This window comes from Kogia breviceps, chromosome 3, assembly GCF_026419965.1.
Source record: "Kogia breviceps isolate mKogBre1 chromosome 3, mKogBre1 haplotype 1, whole genome shotgun sequence".
NCBI classification, from domain to species: Eukaryota; Metazoa; Chordata; class Mammalia; order Artiodactyla; family Physeteridae; genus Kogia; species Kogia breviceps.
In genome coordinates this window covers 9,523,409-9,543,547 of record NC_081312.1, presented here as the reverse complement: position 1 = coordinate 9,543,547, position 20,139 = coordinate 9,523,409, and the positions used below count along the sequence as shown (strand labels likewise).

Genomic DNA, 20,139 nt, shown 5'->3' with positions numbered 1-20,139 from the left:
CCTTTAAAAACTAATATAAAAATAATTTATTCACTCAACAAATATGAGCACCCTCTTTATGCCAGCACCGTTCTATTCTACCCTTACTATCCTTACCATTCCATAAACCTTAGCACAGCACATTCAGTGTCACTATGAGCTTCAAAAACCAGAACAGTAAGGCCAAAATTCAAGTCTTTCGTGCCTTATTTCCAGTAAGTCTTATTGACAGCCTCAGACAATGTGTTCTTGTGGCATCTTCTTAGCCACCTACTTAAAATGTATAGCAAATTTGCATATTAAAGGAGAACCAACAATTCACTGACAATTCTAGGAAAATAGGAAAGCCATTTTGTACTCAAAATTTACTTTAACAAAGGCCTTCTTACATGACTGAAAATTTCAATTTCATCAGCTGGACCTCAAAAATGAGGCTATACCACTATACAAGCAATCCTACTTTTTAGACCAACACACATTCCTAAAGACTGGCAGAGAGAATCTGGAAAACCCGGACTGCCTATACTATCCAGAAAAGAGTACATTGTGAATGGATTATTACTAAGCATCTGTCAAAAGACTGAATGAGACAACTGATATATGATGGACATCATGTGAAAGAGAAATTAACTAAACTAATGCATCAAATCACCAGAACAGGTACACCTACATTACTGAAGCTTCTCCATCATGCCTGACGCCTTTATCCAGTTTCTCTAAAATGGCATGTGAAAACTATTTCTCCATCATCTATAAAATGTAAAACGTTTTCTCCACATATTGTTAATGTCATTTTACGTAAGAATTCAAATGCTTATTCATCATACAATAGAAAAGTCTGCTTTTCCTGATTAACTGCTGTACTTCCTTTCATTAATCAATACCAACTATAATTAGTCCTGTTTCCTCTTCTGCTTTGACTAATAAAATATTTTTTAAAAAACCAAAAAACTTTAGTGACATGCAGACGCTAATTATCCTTGCGCTGAGCTTCTCATCTAATTCCCTCCACACTCTACCCCTCAACCTTCACCGCTATTTTCACTGTCCTCTCAAACATCTATCATAAGACCATCTCAAATCCTTTCTCAAAGGAGACAAATAATAAAACATATACATCCATCGGGCTTTGAGAATGAGCTGAACTCTTGAATGTCCAAAATGCAGAGCACAAGGATAAATCACTTGGCTCCAACTTACTACTTACACGAGTTAAGCAGAGACCTGACCAGTGCCTTCCTCTACCGTCCAACAGAGCAGAACAGGCCTCCAGGACGCATCAACGGAATGAATTCAGTTACCTGCCAAACACTGGTAGGAACCGAGACCATAAAGACAAGTAAATCCTGGGCCTCAAGAAGATTAAAGTCTTCTATTAACAAAAAGTTCCTATTTGTAGGTAAGTATAACAACCTGGAAAAACCCTGAGAGAACTCATACTGCAATAAGTTCTGAGTCTAGTGTTCTGATGATCTAGAAACAATCCGACCACTTCCGGGTATACCCAAAAAAAGCGGAAGCTGGGGCTCAAACTTAAGTATTCATACCTATGTTCATAACAACATCACTCACAAGGCCAAAAAAAGCACAAGCAACCCAAGTGTCCACAAGGGATTAATGGATAAGCAAAATGTGGTGCATACATATAGAATGAAAGAGTATTCAGCCTTAAAAAGGAAGGATATTCTGACACATGCTACAACATGAATGGATCTGGAAGATGCTATGCTAAGTGAAACAAGCCAGTCACAAAAGGACAAATGTTGTATGATTCTGCTTCAATTAGGTTCCAAGAGTAGCAGATTCATAGAGACAGAAAACAGAATGATGGCTGCCTGGGCCTGGGAGTAGGGTGGAATGGGGAGTTAGGGTTTAATGGGTACAGAGTTTCCGTTGAGAAAGATGAAAAAGTTCTGGAGATGGATGGTGGTGATGGTAGGCAAACAATGTGAATGTAATTAATGCCACAGAACTGTACACTTAAAAATGGTTAAAGTGGAACATTTTGTTATATTTTACCACAAAAAAGGTAAAAAATCTTAATTATTCAGATAACCAAAGGTCACCTGAACATTTAAGACAGAGTTCCATTCATTCAACAAGTATTAACTAAAAACTTACCTGCAAGTTACACAGGTTTTTCCCCTAAAATCCACTTGGAACAGCAGTGCAACGTAAGGAAGACAGCCCACATGCAAAGATTTTGAAATCAAACCAAGATTCAATCCTGGCTCTGCCACTTCTAGATTCATAACTCTCTGAGTCTTAGCTTCCTTGCATGTAAAGTAAGACAATACCAAGTCTGTCTCAGGGTCACAGTGAGGATTAAATAAGAACACATATAAAAGCACCTGAAACATCTTGGCACACAGTAAGGAGGAACTTCTTATGAATAAATGTTTTTCCCTTCTCTCCTTTGCCACAAGTAATGACCACAGGATGTTAGGGTCACAAGGGAGAGAATGCTGATGAAATATCTATTTTCTCAAATGAAACAAGCATCTCACACATCAGACAGTGCAGGGAATAAATCTCTCAATGCCATAAAAGTCATCCTTCTTTGAAGGCAGCACTGCACTGAAAGTACTACCCACTATATACTACCACAAAATCACTATCAAATAAGAATCATGAGCCACATCAAAATAAAATGTCTTCTAAATCGACAATAAAATTCAGCAAAGGCAAAACCACCTCACTTTACAACACATACACAGTGCCACAGACATGACACAGTAGACAGAACTTAACCTTTAATCATGAGATGACAGCATAAAAAGTAAAACAAGCCCTTATTGAAATAACTACAGGAAAAGAAGGTCTTTTCTCCCCAAATTAAATGTGCACATCTTTTCTTAAAACAGCATTTTGATGCCTTGAGTAAGTCCATTAACCAACACTGCCATTTCAATGTTCATAAAGATCATATTAAAAACAATCTTCGTAGTGTTTCTAATCTTTAAAGTTTTATAAAGTATGTCCTAAAATAAAATTTTGAAATAATTATATATGTAAGTATATACAGCATACATTACATATAATATACATATGCCACAGACAGCTACTAGCTAGCTTTAAAGACAACACTTTGCAAAATAAACTGATTACGGCAACCTACTTCCCAAAGATATTAATACTAAAATTACTATTCACCAGCAGCCTCATTCAGCATCTTGTACCATCATCCACCCTCTAATAAATTATTGGAGCTCCGGGTTAAGATGGGTATTTTTATTTCAAAAATTTAATGTTTATGCCACTATATTTGCAATGGAGTTAACCTTTTACTGAAGCACGTTTTTAAAAAGTATTTTCCGAGTGACTCCTAATTTGTACCCTTTTCCATTCACTGAGTGTGCTGCATTTGAAAAAGCAGCAACACGAAGACAACTAAAACTCAGGATTGTGAAGTTTCAGAAAAGTCAAAGACCAAAGCACGTCAAGAAGCAAAGACTTCAAAGTAATATTCTTTAATCAGATAAATATTTTTTAAACCGTGACAGTCACAACAACAGACTTATCATCTGAGTTAAGTAACGTGTCCCCGTAAGGATGACTTTCTTCACAAAAGCACTGACTAAATACTTTACAGCAAGGAGCCCCACTCATCTCTGTCTTCGCAAATCTTCAGGCCATTAATGATACATTAAGTGGTCTGTTAGTTCTGTACTGCGGGCAAAGCCATGGGGCAGCTCGGCTTTTCTGGAAAATCTACAAAAAATCTGCCGTGCCAACTTAAAACATACACTGATTTCCCCAAAGACTGAAAACCCTCAAGAAAGCCTCCTGTGCAGAGTCCAGGCGTGCTGGCACAAAAACACCGGAGAGGAGGGGCTTAAAGATGGCCTCGGCCACCCGTCCCTGGGGACCCAGATCTGGTCACCTGCCAATAAACACGAACAATCCTCGCCGGGCGCGCCCCTAAGTCTCGCGCTTTCCTGCCAGCGCGGACGGCCCGGCTTCCTTTCCTCCCGCCCCCTCGAAGGTGTCCACCCAGGAGGCCCACCGCGGCCACCGCCACCAAGCAGGCTCCCGAGGATGCTCCCGAGGCGCGGCGGCTGACTCCGTACCACCGTCGTGTGCGTAACCGGACCTGTCAAACCCCCGCTCTCTGCGGGCCGAGAGCGAGCTGCGAGGACCCGCTCCACTCCGGGAGCGGAGGCACCCGCGTGCCCGTCCCCGTCCGGTGCCAGGGCGATCGCACAAAGTCCCTGGGAAGCACCGACTCAGGATGGGCGCTGGGGTCGGGGAGGCGCAAAGCCCGGCGGCGTGGACGCCCGGCCCACAGGCCGCGCCGCCCGGGACCAGGCGAGGCCGCACCATCTGCCCGCGCGAGTCTCGCCACCGCAGGCCCCGGGCCGGCCGCCCACGCGGGCCTCGGAGCCCAGGCAGGCGCGGGGCCAGGCGGGGCCGCTCCCCGCCCCGGACACAAAGCGGCTCCGCGGGAGCCCGCCTCACCTGCAGCACGGGGCGCCGCGGGCCTTCGAGAACCATCGGACCCCGCTCCGGCGCGCGCGTCACAGCCCAGGCCTCCCGGTGCCGCCCGGCGCCGCCACCGCCGCCGCCATTTCCTCCCGCTCGCCGTCGCCTCGTCCCCGCTGTCAGGTTACTCCATTCACCTGGGCCTGAAGCAGCCTGCGCCGCGCTGCGCCGCGCCTCCGCCGCGACCCCTCCCGCCGGCGCTTGCGGAGACTGCGCAGCGCCCTGCTCGCCCGCAGCCCGCGCACGGCCTGCGGCAACGGCGCACAGCGGCTTGGAGAATTCCAACAGCGCCCGCACCGCCCCCTCCGCGCCCCCACGCTCCACTCGCCCCGCGCCGGCATGAGAGCGAGCCTGTGATTGGACAGAGCGCGGCGGTGAAAGGTTAATCCCGGCCCCCCAGCCACTCAGGAGCCGGGAGACAGTGGGCGCGAGCGGCGGAGGCCCAGGCGGTGTTTGCGGCCCAGAGCCGGGACGGGACCCGGACGTTCCACGGCCCGCCTCTCGGCACCTTCGCCACCATCCCGGGCCCGCGCGCTGGGGTTGCGGACGGTCGCTTGAGTCGGTAGAATCTGCTGGCTCTCGGAATTCGTCTGCCTCCATTGTTGCCCGTTCTGGCACCCACGGCCCCCTAAACGAGGCCCTTCCCCATGGTCGTAATTGTTGTGCGCAGGTTTCGGCTTTCCGTTCGCCGCCCCCGCACCTTTTTTAAAGGACCGTCCCCCTCTCCTGCTTTTCCCCTGCGTTAGTGGTCCAGGGCCCTCAGCATCTGGGGAGACAACTAATCCCACCCCCAGCCCCACCCCGGAACAGGGATAACCAGAAAGTGAGATGGGGGCAGCGGCCCCATTTATATAAACTTCATTTGCATAGGTCAGAACCGTGTATTTTATCTTGCAGCTGTGAATTAAAATACAGAGAGCCAGTAAGTGACTGGCTAAAAGAAAATTCTATTAATTTATCCCCAAATGTAGGCCTGTCTTCCGGATGACTCACCTGATAGATTGCTTTACTCCAGACGAGGTATGGTAACAGCAACCATGCTTCTGCTAAGAGTTAGCCCTTAGCACATACTACGTGCTAGGCATGTCTCGGGCGGCGCTGGTCCATACAGCGGCCACCAGTTCCATGTGGCTATTGAGCACTTGAAATATGGCTAGTCCTAATCGAGATATGATAGCTGGAAATCAGATGTATGTGTTCTTTACCAAAAAAGAATATAAACCATCTCACTAATATTTATTATATTGATTACGTGTTGAAGTGATAGTATTTTTGACATATCGGGTTACGTTGGTTTCATTTTTTTTTCAATGTAAATACTAGAAAGTGTTTAATGTCTTTTGTGTCTCATATATTGCTATTGGACAGGCTGTTCTAAGCTTTGATTGTTATGTGGACCCTGTGAGTAGATGCTGTGACTGCCCCCCATTTTAACAGATGAAGACAATTCATAACTTCCAGCAAGTAAGCTGCTAATAAGTGAACAACAGATTTGAATCCAGGCGGTCTGGCTTCAGGGCTGGTATATTCAATCACTGCAACGCTCACATTTTGGTCATATATTTACTGTGAATTGGCAAGACGTTTCACATAAACAGAATGTTCGTGGGCAAAATTAGGAAGTAGTCAGAATGCACTTGGCGGACCTCCATAAAAATAACTTTTCTTATGTATATACAGCACCTATATTGCACTGTAGGCAGAAGACCTCCCCAGTAATATAAATAAAGCCTTTTTGGAGATAATCCTTTATGAGAAGGATGGCATCTTAGGGTGGGAATAGGCACTGGGGTTCACTACAGTGGAAATTTGTGGGCAGGTAAAATTTCCATCCCCTCCTACAGTCCTCTCAATCTGTGAAGACTAGCTGAGCTTCTCCATCAGCAGGTTTGTCTGATTTTCAACCATTTTTTGAAGTTTTAAAAAGAGAAGTACATATGTATGGTTCATTAATTAGAAAGCATAAAAAGGTATACAGGTAAAAGAATTCTCCCCACACCTGTCCCCATGCTCCAAACAGGTAACCACTGTTTCTTGCTCATTCTCCTAGAGAATTTTTTTATGCAGTACAAGCCAAGACATTCCTCATTTACAAAAGTGGTAGTGTGCCATACACATTTACTATACCTTGCTTTTTTTTTTTAACTTAGTATATCAAGAATATATGTCTATAGCAATTTATACAGAACTCCTCGCTATTTTTTTCAGTCCCCATAATATTTAATGGCGGGGATATGCCCATAGTTTATTTAACCAGTTTTCTATTGAAGGACATTTTGACTTCCAGTCTTTTGCAATTAAACATTGATCCTCTTGGACCTGATTCAGTATACGGTGTGAGGTATGAATCCAATTTTTTTTTTTCCAGATGGCTACATAGTTTGCTGTTTATTGGCCATTTGTTGAAGAGTTCACTTCTAGATTCTGTGTTTTCTTCCAGTGGTCTATCTATTCATACTCCAGTTGCTGGTTTGTTTTAAATCTGTAGATGTAAAATCTTGTAAGGGATAGTGTTTCACACTTTGTTTGGATCACAAGAAATCTTAGAGCTAATATTTCAGCACATGTTAAGCAACAGTACAGTACCATGTGGTATGCGTTTTCTGTGGGCTAATTTTTTATTTTCCCTTCTCCCTGGTTATTTCCACAATTTGTTTTATTTTTTGTAGAACAAGCCAGGATATAAATATACCTTTGTTTAAGACTCTATTTGCATGGAACAGAAACCAACCTGAAGTAGCTTAACCAAAAGGGAAGAATTTATCATAAGGATGTAGGAGCTTCTCACAAAAGCGAGCAGGCATACAGCTGCACCTTAGCAAAAGGCTAGAACCAGGAGTTGGAAAGCTTCCAGGAACCCAGGAGGTACTCTCTGTGTCCTTCTGTGATTATTTTCTGTGTGCCTGTCTCATCTGTGCATCCCTCTCTAGTGACTGGTTCTCTCTACCCTTCTATCTACATAGAAGAATATAGGTACCCCCATATTCAGCTAGGAAGTCAGCTCAGTGTGGGCATCAGAGCCCAAACAAGGAGGGGAGTCGGTCCTGCAAAGTCAGGTGACTTATCATGTACAGGGAGACTTCACAAAGAAAAGCTATGTTAAGAATAAGGCGAGGGCTTCCCTGGTGGCAGTGGTTGAGAGTCCGCCTGCCGATGCAGGGAACATGGGTTTGTGACCCGGTCCGGGAAGATCCCACATGCCACGGAACAGCTGGGCCCGTGAGCCATGACCGTTGAGCCTGCGCGTCCAGAGCCTGTGCTCCGCAACGGGAGAGGCCACAACAGTGAGAGGCGCATACCAAAAAAAAAAAAAAGAATTGGAAGTATTGATGTGAATTCAAAGTTTTCAATATGTATAGATATAAAAATAAATATACATGTGAAAGCATCATATACAAATAAGCCTGGAACACCTTATTGTTCTAGAAAGTATGAAAATGCTCAAGGAATGATAGAGAATCTCAAAAGGACAGAGCAGTCAGCTTGAAGGGGCTCCCAATGGCCAAATATGGGACAATTTTAGCATCAAAATTAATTATGATAGTAAGAGGTTCTATCCCATGGAATAAAATAGAAGCCGTGAGTCCACACTGATGTTTTTTAAATGAATAACCAAATAGGGGGAAAAGAAAACTCTTGCTAAAAGTAGGTCGCAACTAATAAATTTAGCAGGAATAACGGAATTAGAAAATCATCATTTGGCAACATCAGACAAGAAATATCAGTGTTTGCTAAATTTAGTGGGTAAAAGTTGAACAAAGAATGAGATATTTACGTAGGTTCAAAGCTTCTCCCCATAAAATTTTTTTTTTTTTTTTTTTGTGGTATGTGGGCCTCACTGTTGTGGCCTCTCCCGTTGCGGAGCACAGGCTCCGGACGCGCAGGCTCAGCGGCCATGGCTCACGGGCCCAGCCGCTCCGCAGCATGTGGGATCTTCCCAGACCGGGGCACGAACCCGTGTCCCCTGCATCGGCAGGCGGATTCTCAACCACTGCGCCACCAGGGAAGCCCCTCCCCATAAAATTCTTATTTTAAAAATAAGAACTTTACAAAAGAGAATCTAGCAGACACCACCTTACTCGAGTATTCAAAGTTAACTGACATACAAGGAGTCGCAGACACACACCCCACTAGTGCCATGTGTTGCAGCCATAACGTGGGGCTTATTGAGGGAAACTGACATGCAGGCAAGTGGCAGGATGCACACACTCCCCTGAACTTTCCTTATGACGCAGCATAGTCCAGGCATAGCTGCTGTGTGTGTACCATGGTCAAGTTGCCAGGCCACAGTTCCAGCAGGACGAGGCCTGCCTTAGCCAGCAGCCAGATGAACAGACAGAGCCCAAGACAGAAAGCGTGCCCCACGCCCACACTGCATTAATATTTATGTTAGCCTAACTGGGGTTAGGGAATTCCTAGTTTCTCTAAATAGCAAGGAATACATCGAGGGAAACCCCGTGTCCAATGCAATAAGCATACCAAGGGCAAAGGTCTGCTCACAGGGTCCAAGGAACAGCTTTGCCTACCCAGCCCAATGTCTTGTCTCCCCACAGCCCTGCTCAGTGCAGCTCAGCCAGCTCTCACCTCTGCTATGAAAAGAGGGAAGGAAACGAGTCTCCAGAGACATCCAGATTTGTCTTTGAGCATTAATGTCACAAGGGATGGGACAAATCGACACCTGGTGCTGTAGCATCACTTCTGCAGTATTTCTGCCAAGAATGCATATCTTGAATCTTAATAGGAAACATCAAACCCAAATTGAGAGATAGTTTACAAAATGACTGGCCTATAATCTTCAAAAATTTTAGATTATGAAGGTCAAAAGAGGACTAAAAAACAGTTTTAGAATGAAGGAAACTGAAGATACATGACAAGTAAGTACAAAGTGTAATCCTGGTGGCACTTTTTTGCACTAAAAGATATTATTGGCATCACTGGTGAAAGGTGAATGGACTCTCTGGGTGAAGGACATGTGAGAGTTCTTTGTTCTTATGTATTAGTCAGGGTTCCCCAGAGAAACAGAACCAATAGGATATAGAATAATAGATGGATGGATGGATGGATAGATCAATTGATAGATTGACAGATAGATAGACAGACATAAGAAGAGATTTATTCTAGGAACTGGCTCCATAATGCAGTTATGGAGATGGAAAACTCCCACAATCTGCTGTCTGAAGCTGGAGAACCAGCAAAGCTAGGGATATAATTCAGCCTGAGTCCAAAGGCCTGAGAACCAGGGGGCTGTTTGTGTTAAGTCCCAGAGTCCAAAGGCCCAAGAACTAGGAGCTCCAGTGTCTAGGGCAGGAGAAGGTAGGCATCCCAACTCAAGAAAAGAGAGGGAATTTGCCTTTCCTTTGCTTTTTTGTTCTTCTGGGCCCCCAACAGATTGGATAATGTCTACGCACATTGGTAAGGGTGAGGGGTCTCTTTACTCAGTCTACTGAATCAAATGCTAATCTCTTCCAGAAACACCCTCACAGACACACCCAGAAATATTGTTTTATCAGCTCTGCAGGCATCCCTTAAGCCAGTCTAGTTGACACAAAATTCAACATCACAAATTTTTTGCATCTTTTATGTTTGGAATTATTTTCAGATAAAAAATGAAAATTAAAAGCAAGGAAAACTGTAGAAAGTTCTAAATAATTTGCAAAAGACCTTCTAGAACTAATACGTGAGTTCACCAAGATCACTGGATACAAGGTTAATATGCAAAAATCACTTGTATTTCTATATAGCATCAGTAAAGAATTGGAAATTAAAATTTTAAAATATCACAGTGATCAAACACATGAAGTATTTGGGGATCAATCTAACAAAACATGCACAAGTTTTACATTGAAAAATACAAAACATTGATGAGAGAAAATAATGAAGGCCTAAATAATTAGAGATACCATGTTCATGGACTCAGTATTATGAAAATGTCAGTTCTACCCAAACTGATGTATAGATCCCAATCAAAATCCCATCAGGCTTTTTTCGGGTAGAAGTTTACAAGTTGACAAGTTGGAAGATGCAACTACCTGATTTCAAGACTTACTATGAAGCTGCAGTAATCAAGAAAGTATGGTACTGATGTAAGGACAAACATCTGGATCAATGGAAAATAACAGAACATCACACACACACACACACACACACACACACACACACACACACACACACACACACAAAAGACCCATACATATACAGTCAATTGATTTTTCCCAAAGATGGCAAGGCAACTCAATGGAGAAAGGATAGTCTTTTCAACAAACAGTGCTGGGACAATTAGACATTTAAAGACAAAGAAGAAGGAGAGGGAAGAGTAGGGGGATTGGAGAGGGTAAAGAGGAGGAGGAGGAACTCAAATGGATCATTGGCTTAAATGTAAAGCCTAAAAGGGTAAGACTTCTAGAACAAACCATGGGAGAAAAATCTTTGTAACCTTGGGTTAGACAAAGGTTTCTTTGATACGAAAAAAACTGTAAACCAGAAGAGTTTTTAAATTGATAAATTAGACTTCTCAACATTTTAAACTTCTGCTCTTCGGAAGATGCTGCTAAGAAAATGAAAGGCAAGCACGGACGGGGAAAGATAATTCTGAAGTAAGTACCTGATAAATTATTTGTATCCAGAATATATAAAGAGTACCTGATAAATTATTTGTATCCAGAATATATAAAGAATTCTTACAACTCAATAATAAAAAAGACAACCCAACTAAAAAAAGTGGGCAAAATATTTGAACAGAAGCATTATCTGCGAAAATATACAAATAGCAAAAACATAAAAAGTTCCTCAACATCATTAGTCGTTAGAAAAATGTAAGTTAAAACTACATCGCATACCTACTAGAATGGCTAAAGAAACTAACCTTATGGCTAAAAAGACTGACCAGAATATAGAACAATTAGAACTCTCATACCTTGCTGATGGGAATGCAAATAACCCCTTTGGAAGACAGTTTGGCAATTTCTTATAAGTTTAAATATATACTTTCCATATAACCTAGCAATCTCACTCCTACATATTTACCTTAAAGAAATAAAAACAAATGTTCACATAAAGACCTGTATGTGAATGTTATTGCAACCTTATTCACGATAGCCGAAAACTGGAAACAACCCAAATGTCTATCAGTTGGCAAGTAGAGAAACAGATTGTGGTTCATCCAGAGAACAAGACTACGCAACAGTAAAAAAAAAAAGGAACGAGCTATTGATATAGGCAATGACACTGTTGAATCACAAACGTATTATGCCAAGTGAAAGAAGCCAGACACAAAAGGTTACATCCTGTAGAATTCCATTTATATGACATTCTGGAAAAGGGAAAACTGGAGGGAAAGAAATCACATCTGTGGTTGCTGGGGGCAAAAGGTGAGGAGGAGGGGTTTGACCACAAAAGGGCTCCAGGGAACTGAAGTACTAGTAGCCAGGTAAAGGATAGGAAGCAGTCCAGGTAGAAGGAACAGGATGCCCAAACCCCCAAAACAAGGAGTTATGGCTCCTTCAAGGAATTGAAAAGTCCAGTATTGACCCAAACAGAGCCAGAGATGAGAGATAGGAAAATGGCACCAGAACACAAAGGGACGTGTGTATCATGTTAAAGAGTTACCATTTCACAGAAACCAAAGAAAAGTTCTTAAGCCAAAGGTGATGTGATCAGATATACATTTGAAAAAGTTAACTTCATTCAGCCAGTGTAGAAAATGGAGAAGAGCAAAACTGAAGTGTTCGTTTGCAATGGTGTGAAAGATGTGGCAGCTTTGGTGAGGTTAGGCTTAATGGGAGAGAGATGTAGCTGAATTAGACGTATTTGGGAGGTAAAAATGTAAGTGTTTTACTCTCCTTTTTTTTATAGTTGTGGTTTTAAGACCACCAAGGCTCTATTTTCTAGAAAGCTGAAGGTTCAATTAGAACACTGCCAGGCAGTAGAGCTTTTCCACCTGACCAAAAAGCGATTGTCACTAAGATTAGCAGTCTTTGTCACAGGATTAAAATTTTGTTATTATTTTGCTTTGTTTTTAACAAAATACTTAAAACAGCTAAACATGAAACTTAATCTACTCAAATAGCATCTTCAGTTAGAATAAAATGTGGGAAAAAAAATATACCAGTAGGGGCACATTCAATATCTTTTTCATTGCCCCAGATCATAAGTATATCATGCCTCTCTTTAGACTTAAGTGAAATTAACTCAGTATTTCTTGGCATCTCCTTTTTCAGGTTGACTTTTACTTCAGTGATGTCTTTTGCCTTCACATCAGTACTGAATCCCTGAGGCTTGTTTAATTTAGAACTAAAGAACCTTGACCTTCAGAGTATGCAATCTTTTACCAGGAAGTTATCTAAAACTACTTTCTGCTTTTCCCAGTACCTTGAATAGCTCTCCTACAGACTTTCAGTATCTTTTCACTCCTACAGGGGAAAATAAAACAACAGAAATATTACAGCCATGCGGTACTCACATCAGTGTCACAGCATTTGATTGACTTTTCCCACCAACTGGAATAAAACAATTTTCCTCTACCTTAGCATCAGCTCTTTTTCATTTGGAAAACACGTAATCTTAATTTATATTGCATTTTACTTAGTAAACAACACTCACGTGGTGTTAGTACTGCTGATAAATGATTTTCTAAAGGAGCTAAGAATTACAAAATCAAGTTTGCCCAGATTTTTTTAATGTGGTTAAACCAAACTACAGACTTTAAAATTGATTTTAAATAACTTGATCATTCTTTCTCTCTTCACTACCCCTCACCAACCTATTTTCTTAGACAAATTAAATTTATTATGTTTTTTTCCTCCTAGTTCTCATCCTCACAGATTTTCTTCCATGCAATTCTCTTACATCTTCCCCGTGTGACATGAGCCAAGCAAATCAGAATAAAAATACTACCAGGGTAGTTCCCTGCTGTGATCTGAATGTTTGTGTCCCCCGGGATTTATAGGTTGAAATCCCAAGTTGATGGGTTTTAGGAAGTGGGCCTATACAGGTGATTAGGTCATGATGGTGGAGCCCTCATGACTGAGATGAGTGCCCCTATAAAAGGAGCCACAGAGAGCTTGCTTTCGCCTTCTACCATGTGAGGACACAGCAAGAAATCAGCAGTCTACAGCCTAGAAGAGGGCTTTCACCAGAACCTGGCCATGCTAACACCATGATTTTGGATTTCCAGCCTCCAGAACTGTGAGGAATAAATTTCTGTCATTTGTACGAGCCTCTGGTATTTTGTTATAGTAGTCCAAACAGACTAAGACTCTCCTATGTACATCCAGTATCTGGGATAATTTTGACATGCTGTATGCATTAGCTTGCTAGGGCTGCCATAACAAAATACTACAAACTGGGAGGCTTAAACTACAGAAACTTATTTCCCAAAGTTTTGGATCTTGGAAGCCCAAGATCAAGATGTTAGGAGGTTTCGTTTCTTCTGAGGCCTCTCTCCTTGGCTTGGAGGTGGTCACCTTCTCCCTGTCTCTTCACATGGTCTTTCCTCCGTGTACCGCACCCTTGGTGTCTCTTTTTGTGTGTCTAATTTCCTCTTCTTGTGATGACACCACTCATTGAATTAGGGCCCACCGTTATTTACCCATTTTACCTTAGTCACCTCCTTAAAGGCCCTATCTTCAATACAGTCACATTCTGAAGTACTGAGGGCTTCAACATACGAATTTTGTGGGGACACAGTCCAGCCCACAGCACTATACAATGCTTCTGCCATCAATAAGGTCTCAGGATGCACATAACTGACCCCCGGAATGCCATCCTGACCTGAACACTGGTGGCAGCCACCTCCTTTGCTTGTTCAGTGTCCTATTATAACCTTCTCTCTTACTTAATAATTCAGAGGAAAGAGGGAGGCTATTAGGTGTGAATTCCCTGAAATCTCTGGCACCTGAAAACTCATTTCTTTTCAGATCTAGGGGCACCTCTCTCTATGTCATATACCACATTGCTTCTAGACCAGTTTGTTTCTGACGTAGAGATCTGATCGGCTCGTCCCACTACTCAAACTCTTTAGTTGCACCCCATCCAAACTTTTGAGCGTGGCGCTCAAGCCCCCCATGACCCAGCTTCGATCTGGGTTTCTGGCCTCCCATCCCGCTCCCTGATCTCCTTGTTGTCTAGGTTCCAGCAACACTGACCTCTTCGTGCTGCTGGGAAAACACTCTCCTTTCCAAAGGCAGGGTGTTTGGGTCCCTGTGTTTTGACTTATTAACGGAGTTATTCTCTAGGTACTTGCTGGAAAACCTTCTCCCCTTGTCTCCGTCTGCAGAGCTCCTTGTTCTTCAAAACTTTGCTTGATTATCACCTCATCACGTCACTTCCCTGACTCCTCTCCCCCAAAGCGAGTTCATGCTTCCTCCTTGGTCCCCCAGCCCACTTCCCCGCTAAACCGAGCTCCTCGAGGACACAAATAGCGGCGCTTGTGTCTTACTCATCCCTGTATCTCCAAAGTCCACACACAGCAAAAGTAAAAAGAAAGAAAGAGAGTGGGGGAGCGAGGAGGGAGAGAGAGAGAAGAGAATTCAAGTCTTCGCATGTGTGGCACTCACCACTCCCTTCGCGCCGTGTCTCCCCGCCTGAGCTGGAAGCCCCTTGGGAGCAGGAAATGTGTCACATTCCTCTTTGTACCTCATACACGTTGCACCATTCCAGGCACAAAGCAACAGCTCGGTAAAATCCTGCTGAACGCATGAACCCTGAAGGCAAAGACATCTGTCCTTTCGAAGTGACCGTCACTGAACCGGCTTTTGAACAGATACCGAAGAATATAGACTAGGCTGGAAGCAGAAACAAACGCATTTCCACAGGCTTAATCCGTGGCCGCCTCTCGTGAAGCCCCAGGTTTCAGCTGCAGGCTTCTTTCCTGAAGTAGACCCACTTTGAAGGGCTCCACCGTGTGCTCTGTGGAGCCATGAGTCTTTAGGGTGGTGAAACTATCCACGTCTCGTCTTTCCTGTGAGGTTTGGCGACTGAGCAGTGGAAACGTTTCTCCAATTTCCCACCCACGGTCTCTCAGCAAAAATCCAGTAGCGTCTCAAGAATGTGCATCTTGACTCAAATTGACATTTCCTTGAGGCCTCCCCGAAAATGAGCTGCGCCAGGCCCCCTTTGACTGTGCCAGGCCAAGGTGAGCTCTTTCCTCAGCAGTCCAGCTTTGTTAGCAGTTTTGCTTTGGGAATGGCATTGCAGCTCAGCTGTGCTGCAGAGCATCTTCTGGCGGGAACCATTGCTGTCTGCTTTAAAGCCACAGAAGCCTGAGCTGGTGCTGCCAGAAAGGCTGCAGCCCAGTCATTCGTTGCAGACACGCTGTTTTCTAAGTTGATTGTTCATTACAGCTTGTCTGTATCAGTCAATTTCGGGAGGTGGCAACTAATAAAAACCAAAACTTGCTACCTTAATTGACAAAGGGGTTTTGTTGGAAGGATACTGTCAAATCCCACAATGTATCCCTGTTGTATCGGGAGGATTGCTGAATAATCTGGGGGGAGGGCAGGAAGCAGGACAGGTATGAGAACCTTGGCGGCAGAAGTTCGCACTCCATCTCTCTGGCATTCTGCCGTGTATGTGACTTAATGCCCACAAGTCCCAGCTCAAAATTCCACAAACCTGGGAGAAAGAATCTGATTGGCCCAGCTTAAGTCATGTGTCCACTCTTAGACCAAGTGAAAGAACCAAGGCTGTTGAGTCACCCACTGTGGGTGGGTGTCTTCTTCGTTTCCTATTGCTGCTGTAACAGGTTACTGCAAATTCAGTGGCTTCAAACAGCAGAAATGTATTCTTTTACAAGTCTGGAGGTCGGAAGTCTGAAATCAGTTTCATTGGACTAAAGCCAGTGTGTTGGCAGGGCTGGTTCCTTCTGGAACCTCTGAGGGGAGAATGCATCTCCTTGCCTGTTTCCACTTCTAGTGGCCACCTGTATTCTTTGGTTCGCAGCCCCTTCATTTATCTTCAGAGTGTGTCGTTCCGCTCCCAACATTACATAGCCTTCTCTTCTGTAGTCAGATCTCGTTCTGCCTCCCTCTTGTAAGGACACTTATAATTACCTTTAGCATTGACCCAGATAATCCGGGATAATCCGTCCATCTCAGGATCCTTAACTTAACCTCATCGGCAAAGTGCCTTTTGCCACATAAATAACATTCATAGGTTCCAGGGATTCAGACTTGAATATCTTTGGAGGTCATTATTCAGCCTACCACAGTGAGATAGGACGTTTTCAGAGAATGACAGGTGGACAAACCATCCCAAAGATACCCACTACTGTGGTATCAACTGATGAAATCAAGTGATGGCTATGCCCCAAGCATTATGCTGAATACCTTCCATGCATTAATTTATTTGACTTTCAGTGCTGCTTTAAGAGTGGCTGTTATTGTTCTCCCAGTTTTGCAAATAAATTGGCTCATAGACAAGGATACAGATTATCAATAGAAGATTTGGTAATTAAGGACATAGTCAGACACCAGTTAGTAGGGGACTTGGGATTTAAACCCAACACCGACTTCAAGGGCTGAGTCACTAGACCTTTTATCCCTAGGCTATGCTCTCCCATAGCCAATCCATACTGTTTCCAGGTTCATTGACATATGGGAGACACTGGGAGATTTGTAAGGACAAATTCTAAAGTGGACAAAGTTCTCTTCAACACTATGGCATTTCTTCCTCTCCAACAACCTTTTCCCAATACTTCGTGCTGCTCCTTGGTAAATTCAGTCCTTCCTCCAGATCTCCCTTCGCCCAATAAAAACACATGCTCCTGACTCATCTCACTTCGTTAAGGTGACTATTTAATTTATTGTCAAAACCTGGGCAATAGTGAAATAGGACACTATTTAAAATAACATCGGAACAACACTTGTAAACTGACACTGTCCTAGGCAAGCTGCGTGTACAGTCAACACACACTTGTGTGTTCTGTGATTTATCTCCTCAGGGCCCCATGTGCAGACAGCTCATTGAAAGCAGGAAGGAAACAGGACGCTGCAAAGTTTTAATAGATAACGATGGGCTATTATCCCTCTCAGGGGTATGGATTAGTGTTCTGAAAGAGATTTCGGGAATCATGATGATTTTCACCCCGAAAGGGAAAATCACAAGGACAGTATTTCCAGTATTTTTTTTTTTTTTTTTTTTTTTTTGCGGTATGCGGGCCTCTCACTGTTGTGGCCTCTCCCGTTGCGGAGCACAGGCTCCGGGGGCCATGGCTCACGGGCTTAGTTGCTCCGCGGCATGTGGGATCTTCCCGGACCAGGGCACGAACCCGTGTCTCCTGCATCGGCAGGCGGATTCTCAACCACTGCGCCACCAGGGAAGCCCGACAAGGACAGTATTTCCAGTATTGAGAGAGCCTGTGGGCTGGGTGTGTGTTTGGGGTGGAGGGATGATGACACGGGGGGCAGCAGAAGGAAAGAATATTTTAGGGGGAGGTATTTCTATACATCTCATAAAAAACCCAACAGTAGCAGCTCCTCTGCATTCCCTAAGGCTAGTCTTAGTCTTGGATCTTCCCACCTTTGCTGTTGGCTGTGTGATGCCCTTAACGGCAAGTCATCATGGGTCTCAGCAGCGGACCACCGAGAAAAGGCAGAGAGTAGGCACTGGATGGGGGTCGGGGGCTGTGAGAGTAGGGCACCTGTAAACTGGAGTCAGCGAGGTTCCCAGGATGCAAAAGATGTTGACAGGTCTGGGCCTGGTCCAAGAGGACTTAAATCTGTTGCACGGGGCCCAGTAGCAGATAAGATTCTCAGACAGCATCATGACTTCACATAATTTTCTAGTTTGTGATTAGATTCCAGCTGGTAAGTGAGGATACTTAGATAATAGTACGGGGCTCCAAGGAATGAGATAGAAAAGGCTGAGCAAAGTATCCAAGTTCTAGCCTACGTGGCAGGATCCAGGGCTGTTTTGGAACCTTTGCTTAGAGAACCAGGAGACAAACCAAGAACTTGGGCAGAAGCCCAGAACCATAGATTGGGGGCAAACAAGGCTGGAATACGGAGCAAATTTTCGAATTGGTGACCAAACAAGGACTATTGAGAAGCCATTCGGCTTAGAGCATTACCAGTTACAGCAAAGCAGGCAGGTCCGCCAGCTTCCAGCTCTCCCAGTGCCCAGCCTTGCAGCTGTCGGGAAGGAAACATAATTTTCTTTCTACCTTCTGAGTTCTTGGCTGACACCCCTGTACTAAAAGGCAGATTAACAAGAGTAAACAAATAAGTTTGTTAAAACACTCAGCACACATCACGTGGGAGAAACCTAGACCAAAAGTAACTCAAAGTGGTGATTTAGAATTCCAAAGCTATGGCGTCTTCAATAAAACATAATACATTTGTAGAGAAATGACAGGACAAAGGAAAGCAGTTTCAGGCTCCCAAGGAAGGCAAACTTGGAAGGTGGGAGGGTAAATACGTGGGAGGAAATGAATGGACTGATGTTCATTTGCAGATTCCTCTGGGGCTACCTCTGCGCTGGTAAGAATGTCTTCTTTCCTCCTCATGCAGGGAGGGTACCTTTTACACAGGAGTTTTATCTCCTGCTTTTAAGAAGAAAAAAGGAGGATCAGAGTGTCCTTATACTTGCCGTTTCTTGAGTGCTTGTTATTCAAAATAATCCATATGCCAAAGTGGCACATTTGGGGGAGACACGTTCTGGTTTCCTTCGCAGTGTAAGTAGCTTCCCCAGAGCCTGGCTTCTGCAGGACACAGTGGTCAGCAGCACCTAGCACCTAGCACCCAGCACCTCCCGCTGGTGGTTTCATAGTGCCTCCGTGAGGTACCTCTCCAAGAACAGCTTTCCCAAGCACCTAAAAGATGGATTTCCAGCAAGTTCTGCCAGTGTGACGCCACAGCAGCTACTCTGACATCCAGTAAGCCTGCCTGCCCTCTGACAATTTCCATATATCAGCTCTCACCCCTTTTTATACCTGCAATTCCTCTATCCTTTAGCGTTTTCTTCTTAATAGTCAATCCCTCATGACACCAATCCCTGTTCGAGTTAATAATTCTTTATATTAAAATTTCCCTTTCAGGGACTTCCCTGGTAGTGCAGTGGTTAAGAGTCCACCTGCCAATGCAGGGGACACAGGTTTGATCCCTGGTCCGGGAAGATCCCACATGCTGCAGAGCAACTGAACCTGTGTGCCACGACTACTGAGCCTGTGCTCTAGAGCCCACGAGTCACAACTTCTGAGCCCGCGTGCCACAAGTACTGAAGCCTGCACACCTAGAGTCCGTGCTCTGCAACAAGAGAAGCCACCGCAATGAGAAGGCAGCGCACCACAACGAAGAGTAGCCCCCATTTGCCGCAGCTAGAGAAAGCCCACGCTCAGCAATGAAAACCCAACGTAGCCCAAAATAAATAAACAGATAAATAAATTTACAAAAGTAAAAGAAAAAAATTTCTCTTTCAAATTCCTCTGTGGTTTCTGTCTCGTCATTGAACACTCATTAATACAGAGAGTATTGATCACAGAGCCCGGGCATGTACTGAAATGGGGCTTGAGGCGCACCCTGTTAATACCACCCAGTCTCCATTCTCTTATTCTATTAGTGAGGGTCCTTAAACTAGGTTCACAGACCCCGAAAAGCCTTTGAGTAGAATTCAGGGTGTCCATGCACCAGGCTGAGAAAGAAATCACATCTTTGTTTGACTACCCTCTAACTGAAATTTAGCATT

General features: G+C 44.0%; 1 protein-coding gene across 7 annotated transcripts in view; it reads right to left on the bottom strand.

The window, feature by feature from the left end:
* DICER1 (dicer 1, ribonuclease III) overlaps window positions 1–5,227 on the bottom strand; it is a 66,812-nt gene extending 61,585 nt beyond the window's left edge. The window contains exon 1 of one of the 7 annotated variants that reach the window (XM_067027821.1): window positions 4,599–5,227. Coding sequence is in view for 1 of the 7 variants with exons in the window: in XM_067027822.1 (XP_066883923.1) it covers window positions 4,438–4,473 (36 nt within the window). In the remaining 6 variants the exon portion in view is untranslated. Of the gene's footprint in view, window positions 1–4,437 lie in introns of all 7 variants that reach the window. The other 6 variants (XM_067027820.1, XM_067027823.1, XM_059059294.2 and 3 more) reach the window with 6 other exon arrangements.
* Window positions 5,228–20,139: the final 14,912 nt, after the last annotated feature.